Source organism: Pyrus communis, chromosome 6, assembly GCF_963583255.1.
Source record: "Pyrus communis chromosome 6, drPyrComm1.1, whole genome shotgun sequence".
NCBI classification, from domain to species: Eukaryota; Viridiplantae; Streptophyta; class Magnoliopsida; order Rosales; family Rosaceae; genus Pyrus; species Pyrus communis.
The window spans coordinates 26,088,913-26,097,144 of record NC_084808.1 but is presented as its reverse complement, the minus strand read 5'-3'; the positions used below and the strand labels follow the sequence as shown (position 1 = coordinate 26,097,144).

The 8,232-nt window shown below is 38.2% G+C and overlaps 1 protein-coding gene across 1 annotated transcript; it reads right to left on the bottom strand.

Moving 5' to 3' along the window:
* Nucleotides 1–2,032: 2,032 nt before the first annotated feature.
* Nucleotides 2,033–8,232, bottom strand: LOC137737577 (uncharacterized). The gene is made up of 4 exons (XM_068477107.1): nucleotides 7,768–8,232; nucleotides 5,885–6,120; nucleotides 4,853–5,672; nucleotides 2,033–4,460 (listed from the first exon to the last, which is right to left on the bottom strand). Exons 2-4 carry the CDS (start codon nucleotides 6,116–6,118, stop codon nucleotides 2,320–2,322), a joined length of 3,195 nt encoding a protein of 1,064 aa, XP_068333208.1. The 5' UTR covers nucleotides 6,119–6,120; nucleotides 7,768–8,232; the 3' UTR covers nucleotides 2,033–2,319.

Below are 8,232 nucleotides of genomic sequence, written 5' to 3'. Positions count from 1 at the left end.
CGTTGTTTACTAAATTGAGAGTATTTTTGTTATTTTGATCTTTATTTAATAAAAATTCACGGAATGACCAAATGGTTGATGGTAGACTAACTCAGGGACCACTTCTATTGATTTCAAATCTCAATGACCTTAGTATTACGGTCTGGTGGTATTCTTCTTCATTTGAAAGTGAGAGGTTTAGGTTCGAATCTTGCGGATGACAAATTCAATACTAAATTAGGTTGCCTATTTTGTGGCTTAGCGAACTCTCTCTCCCTCTAGTGTAAAAATATTGATATACTTATAAAAAAAATTATGCAAATTTTAAAAACCATTTTAACTAAAAAGTCTTTTAATTATTAACAAGCGTGAAATTTTCTTTTTATTGTGAATAAGTATATTACAAAGTAAGTCTACATATATAAAAAATAAAAATATTGTCAAATTAAATGATATTTCAAATTTTCATATAATTAATAAGAGTCAGTAGTCCACACGTTTGCGCAAAAGTATTCGTAACGTAGTTCTTATATTTTCGTCAATATGGCATAAAAACATATTTTGTACAAGTAATTATTTGATCAATGAGGTTGTATGAGTTATTTCTGGTTATATCAAGTGACGTAACTGAAAAAAAAAAAATTACCAGGTTTGTTATTATTATTTTTGTTTTGTGAAATATTAAGGAGATTCTCTTAAAAGTATAACTGTGAATGGACTCTCTGCCTTCACATATTTTTAGCATAATATTTTATAATGTTAGCATGAAAATTGAAGTTAATCTGACATGTGACAGAGAGTCCATAGATAGTCTCATTTTAAGAGAGTCTTTTTAGCATTTATTGTTTCTATAAGAAAAAAGTTAATTATACAAATATTCTTTGAGGAATGCTAAGATGACTTCTCTCAAAAGTAAACTCTCGCTACTTATTACATTATAGTGGTATTCTTCTTCATTTGTAATTGAGATGTCTTATGTTCGATTATCGTCAAAGACAAATTTAAATCACATTATTATGATTAGTCCATTATGAAGCTGAGCCCACTCTCCCACCTCTTACGATAGATAATATCATTGTTCAAAAAAAAAAAAAAATTAGAACTCTCTACAGACTTTCTGTCACCTTACAATTAACGTCAATTTTTAAGTTAACATTATAAACAATCGTGTAAAAACATAAAGTGTCAAACAGTCGTAAAGAGTTCAATTTTAAGAAGACATCCTCAGCATTTCTCATGTTCTCTTGGTATCTTAATAATGAAACAAACTTTTCAAGTGCTTTATTACTGAAAAAAGGAAGAAGATACAGAGACGAGGTGGTTAGATAAAGTCATAGGTTGGCTAAGATTGCATCGAACACGCCAAATGCCAATTCTTGTTGGCTTTCTTTTGTCCTTTTTTTATTTTTCATGCTTTTCGGTCCAGAATATTTATTTATTTGATAATTTCACCTTTGTCAATGCTTTTGCAAGTTAAACGAAGCTTATTGGTGGGGCATGTTTGGCCAAAAGCCTTCCCAAATTTCTGTAAAAAGTTAGACAATGAACTAAAACCGCTTTCCTCATTCGCAAACAAACAAGGCACCTCATGTGGTTAACTGTAACCCACCTCTTGTTTTACACGCTTATGTGGCAACAACATAACAAAATGGATCAAAATATCAAATCTTCGCTTCATTTCTACTACGGTTTCATGATATTCTTCTTCACTTGTTGAGACAAGTTTTATATTTGATTTTTAACGTTGAGTTTGATACAAAGTTATTATTAGCCTATCATGTGATTTAACGGTAAGAATGAATCCCACATGGTATCTTTTATTACAGTTGAGTGTTTTTTTTTTTCTCTTTTTTCTTTTCCCCTTTTGTATTGGTGGATATAGTGTTTGTACTAGTAATTAGCTACCATTGTAGACCGAGGTGTAGCCAAGTTGGCTAAAATATGTGCTCCCGCCTCTGCACCCAAGTTCGGATTTCCCTTCTGTGAACTTTGAAGTTCGGATCGGATTAAAGAAGAGTACTGGTTTGAATAAACAAAAATCAGAAGCAGGATATTTACATCCGAGATAAATGATAAAATCACATCTCAATTCCCCAAAGAGAAGCACAAAAAGAACACTGGTATCTATCCGGGAGTAAAATTTATGCAACATTATTTATGAAAAATACAAAGATGGTAGCACCCAAAGACAGAAAAATCAAACCAACCCAGACTTTGGGCTAAGAAATGTACAGAGGGCAGTCAATCCCCATGACAACCTCAAGCCCCTGCAGCCACAGAAACAACCACCCTAATTTTTCTCTATAGAAACTCAATAAGTTAAAATCCTCGTCCCATTGTTTAGGTTAAAGCAACGGATGACGCGAGATTATTACCTGCCGCGCATCTCTGTCTACGGGGCCTTCTGGTCGTTTTACCCCAACCGGTTAGGCTTCTATCTTCCAGTCCCATTTCGGTATTATTAAGCTGCTGTACCAGCGGAGCGCAAGCTGGGATAGTTTCCACAGGGGGAGAGGGATTCACCACTGCTCGTCGCCTGCCCCTACCACCACCGTTTCTTGTTGAGTTTCTCCTGGTTAGTCCTGACTGCCATGAATGGCCTGTTGCCCGCATTAACCCTCCAAATGTCTGGAGATCTTCAGTCACTTCGTGCCTTGACAAGGAAGCAAGACCAGGAAGGATATCCCTTTGGAAGTCCCTCCGCTGCCTCCCTCTCCTTGACTGGCCTTTTCTGGGTGGATTTGGTAGTAATGTGTTTCCTGTTTCTTCCAGCTTCAAGTTTTCTGGAACCAGAGGCTTAGGCATGTAATCTTCTTCCTTGGTCTCTCTCAGTTTCAAAGTCACAAATTCAAAGTAATCAAACGCGTCTGATAAAGATTCATCATTATCATCGCCATCTTTGCCTCTCACAACAATGTCAAACTTGCTCTCAAGATCATTCCCACAAGTAGAAGCTATCTCCACAAACCACAGAAGGGGGTCAGTTGAAGAAGCTTCGGGTGGACTGCAAGAGGATTCATCAGTATGATTGTGGGGACCAGTTGATGAGATGGCAACTATTGCCTCCGCTGCTACTCTCACAAGTTCCTCCTGAGGAGGTTCAGCTGGGTGTTGTAGCGATGATAAAGGCATTGCTTTCTGCTTTTCAGCAGATGCTTCCACAAGAACGACACTATCATCAGCCTCGGGAACAATGGGGGCTTCCAAATCTATTCCTACTGTGATCTTCACACTGGTGCTTGGAGCAGGAGATTTCAAAGATTCTTCATCATCACTGACATACGAGTTCAAATCGATGACATGTCTGAAACTTGCAACCTTCATATCTATTCTCTCTTCCACAACTACAATTTCTGATACATTCAGTGTGGCCAAGTCAGGAGCTGAAGGATCACAAGGCAAGTTGATATCCAGTCCTCTGTTTCTCTTATTATTTTCCACAGACGGGGAGGTAAGAGAATAGGACTCGTTCTTAGCATTATGAGGCCTTTCAAAAATAGGAAATCCAAGAAGTTTTCTCTTGCACAGGCTGTCACCAAGTTCGGTCCTTCTGGCCTCAACATCATTCTCGCAAGGAACTGATTCTATGTCCTGAGCAAAAACTTGATTTAAATCGTCCACACCAGTCTTTGAAACTCTGCCTGCATTGGCAAACTCATTCTTAGAAGAAGGCTTGGCTCTTAGCCACGGCAAAGCTGCAAGATGGTCCTCATGCTTTTGTTCTACCCCTACGATCTTAAGACCTTGCTGGGGTATTTCCTCATCGGATGAGCTATTTGAAAGCACTACATTTAAGTTTACTTCCTTTGCAAACTTCACATCCTTGCAAGTTGAACCCTTGTAGTGCGCTGCTGAACCCTGACTCCTCAAGTGCTCAGAGCCTCCATTGTGATCGTTACTGCTGCTCTGATAGTCGTAGCTAAGAGACGGGAAGCGAACTAGTTCCTTAGATCCTGAAGATGAACCATGGTGAAACCCATTTTGGTATGGTACTTCACTTCCAGAACCATGGTTAGAACTAGAATTGCTGTTGAGATACCACCTATCTCCCAAAATCCCATTGCTCTGAACTGATGACTGTGAACTCTTGCTCAAGGTAGCAGATGAGGGAAAACACGGGTGAGTTTGAACTGATAACGGCTTTTGGCTTACGCCACTGCCTGTCTTTTCCAACGATGGAACCGAGCGAGTCCACGGCCTGGCCACATCTGAGGAAGGAAGAACGGGATGATATGGACTGGGCATATGAGAAGCCACAAAATTGTTCAGATGCTTATTATTGGAAATTTCATGATTTCTTTCCGAATCCTCCACAACACAAACTGTCCTCTCTCTCCACAAGTCCACCTTGCTTTTATCAGTCAGATGGAAAGCAGTTTCGTGAACATTGTTAATAGAACCTTGCATTGGCTGGGACGATATCAGCAACCTTTCCGTTTGGAGACATTGGGAAACAGTTTTAAGGTTGCTTTTACTTTGCCCTGTAATACAATACATGAGAGCTGGAATTAACTTTTATAATGGAAATGATCTATAACAAGAAATGCAGCATTCTCAAAGCATAGCCGAATGGCAACATAGCCCATAACAGGTGCCTAAAGATTCACCAACTACGTGCATCGTAAATTATGAAAGAATGAGGTGATCCTGCAGCTCTGAACACTAATGTAAGTTGTTCAGGTTAATCCCTTATTTCATCTTTTATATTTCTTTGTTGTTTTCTAATACACTCCTATTTATAATTTTGATTTCTTTATCAATTTCTTTGAAACAATCTAGAATATACTATAATCGCACATATGAATACTAAAGCAAAAGGAAATGCAGAAGTCATAAAGGACCAACTTAAAGTTTCACCAAACTTCATGTATACCTGCTTCAAGGACATGGGAAAACCACCCTTTTCCACTTCCGTTCTCCAAATGTATGTTGTTCTGGATAACCTTATCACTTACAACATGAGAGTTGTTGAATGATATTTCCTTTGGCAAACCTAAAAGCTGCGACCTCGACTTAGCAGCCTGATAGGGGCCCTGAATCTTTCCTTGATAAGAGTCATGGCCCAGAGGATAAGCGTATTCTGAAGCATTTGTTTCTTCAACTTGAATAGGCTCATTCAAGTCAGCCAAACCATTTGTGCTCCTCAAACATGTATCAGATCTTGAAACATGTCCTTTGCAATCTGTCTTCACACCTTCACCAAAAAAGAGCTTTGCACCACCCTCGAGTTCAGTTTTACAATTTTTATTCGGCTGACAACTAGGTGTGCCAGAAACTTTCTCATCAGTGAACTGCTCCCCTTCGTCAGAATCAATGTACACATCAGCTGGAAGTTGAAGATCAAACATCTTTTTCCTCACTTTTGTGGGTCTCGACTCCATCACCTCAACATCTTTCGAACTAATCCCATTTTGGTATGGAAATAAACCAATTTTTTGGTTGTTTCCTTTGACAGCACTAGATGGAGAATGGGTACCTTCAACACCTGGAACCAATGGTCCAGCATTAACAGAGTTTACCAAAGGAAAGCTGGAATCATGCCATTTCCGAGCATCTTCAGATGTAATTTGAGATGCTAAGGGACTTGACGACAATGATGTTTCCATGGGTATCTGGTTTCTATTAAGTTCTTTCATTTTTATTTCATCCATCAAGTCCCTTTGAATTCTGTACAGCCGGTGAAGTTCAATCACCTAGAAGACATGAAAATCCATAAATGTTCAAGTTCCTACTATATAGAGTAGAATAACAAATTAGCAAACAGCATTTGGATTCAATCAGTCAATATACCAACTTAAGGTCCTCCAAATATAGAATTCAATTAATTTACAAAGATATCCAATTGACAGAATCACAAAGAATTGGTAAAGGTTTGAGAAATATTGTATGATAAGAAAGTAAGTACCTGATTCTTAAATGTGGCCTCGTGCTCAAGCATGGTCTGCTTGACTACATCCTTATCATACCCTGGAAAAGCATCACTTGTGGCCCTCGGCAAGAAACCGTTGCAATACTGCCTGTTTGACAAGGTTTTATCTCCATAATATAAGGGCCAGCTACAATTGTTTGGATCCTCGTTAAGATCTCTCACTGAGTAATACCCGGGCATGTAGCTTTTGCACTCCATTTTTGTCCCCATTCCTGGAAAAGGAAAACAGTAAAGCAATACTTCAGTGACAAAATTAAGGCATACCAAACAGGGAAACTGATGGACTATACAAGGAAAATGATATCAAGTACACGTCAAGGAATCCTATTTGGCAGAACTACTCATCCTGGCTCTTAATATGACCGGAGAGGGAAATGAGTTTCGTTTATATACAAGAAACAACAATCTTCCGTGCAGTGTAACACAGTAGCCTGAATAAGAAAGATGCTTACATTTAAGTCATAAGAACTATTAAATCATCCACATTCCCACCCTGAAATAAGGTGGGACGAACAGAATGACAACAGTGCTAACCACTCAAGTTGGTACATACTAGAACACAAAGGTGAGGAAATTCTAATGCAAAAATCAGCGCAAGGGCCAACAAAGCAACGTGGTTTGCTTTCACTATGGCTAAACTGAGAACCTAATGTTTCTTGAAACAAATTACATGAATTCCATCTTCATCGAGAACTGTCAGAGTAATGCAAGCGATTGCTACACAAAAAGGCCTCCAGACAGTCTTGAGTCCTGTGCAATATGAAAACTTGGCAGTGCCTCAAATATGAAATCACTAGTTAAAGCTACTATCTAAAGTCTATTTTATGAATCATGTCACCCAAAATAGAAAATTTTGCATGCTTGAGAGCCCCAACTATGAATATTACTGCGCTTCAGCTGAAAATTTAACAAACGCTTTTGTCCCCTCGTAGACTTTGAATGCTATCTAGAACAAAAATCCAACGTACTGCTGCTTTTCGACCAAAAAAACACAATGCTGCTAAAAGAGCAGGGATCCACATCTGTCGTTTACAAGGGAAATCAGCGACAACTGAAGGAACTGCGCCAAAGCAGCACAATAATAGCACATGCACAAAGACCTCAAGTACCATTTTTTACAGGTTAACCGGAAATATAAACCAATCCATTCAATTTACAAAAGACACACAAGTGAACACTTAATATGATTTCAAATCAGTGATGTCATCTATAACGAACAAGAACCCATTGCGTTTAATGGGTATCGATCCACCAAAACGGAATCAACCCACAGTAGAAACCTCAATGAATCAACAACAATAGAAACTAAATTTACCATTCCCTTCAATCTCAAGCCTAATGGATGCGAGCTTCAAGAAAACAAAAGAGGTATCTTTAACTGATGCAATTCGAAGCAGACACAAAAAGGCCAAAAAGCTGAAAGCAAAATAAGCAATAACTAGAGACAAGCTATCACAGTATCACCAAACCAGAGTGAAATTTGAGGGGAAAAGCCCAACATACTGGAACTTTTAGAAATCATATGTTCGAGAATTGAACTCTGCAATAAAAGTTAATTAAACAGATCTGGAAAAATTGCAGACGACAGAAACCCAGAAATTACAGTAACCAAGTCTAAAATTACCCACACACAAAAAATCTAATTTTCCAACAAACCAATCAACAAAGAAAAGAACCTGAAAACTTGCAATGAGGAAACAAATGCACAAACCCATAAACCCAAACATTCAACCCATAAATCCCAACAATTTACCAAAACTTGATACTGAATTTGAATTTACCCAATTCATCAAATCACCCAAAAAAACTATCTGAATTCAGAAAATTCAATTTACCCAGAAAGCAGATAAGAATTTTACCTCAGACCCACATCCTATTTTGTTCACCTCTCCTCCTCAAAGCATCATCCCCAACAGATTGAATCATTCAGAAGAAGCTTTTCACGCGGTGGAAAATTCACACTAAAAAAAAAATAGCAAAGCAGCTGAAAACCAAAATTGTATATCTGAAATTATACAAAAAAACAACAAAGTGGGTGCTTTTGCAAACACCATTCAGGAAGCCTAGATCGTCATCAGGTTGAAGAAAAGGAGGAGATTTCGATCTGATGGGCCACACACACTCTCTCTCTATCCCCCTCTCTCTCTAACAAAAAAAGAAAGCACAGAACTTTAGAGAGAGAAAGAGTTTTTTTTTTCTTAGAGAGAGAGATCCCAGATAAGAAATCTTCACACAAACAAAAGACCTTCTAAGAACAGTGACATGGAATTTGTCAACATCCGGTCTCTTTTTATTCTCTGCTTTTTCTTCACTTCTCTCTCTCT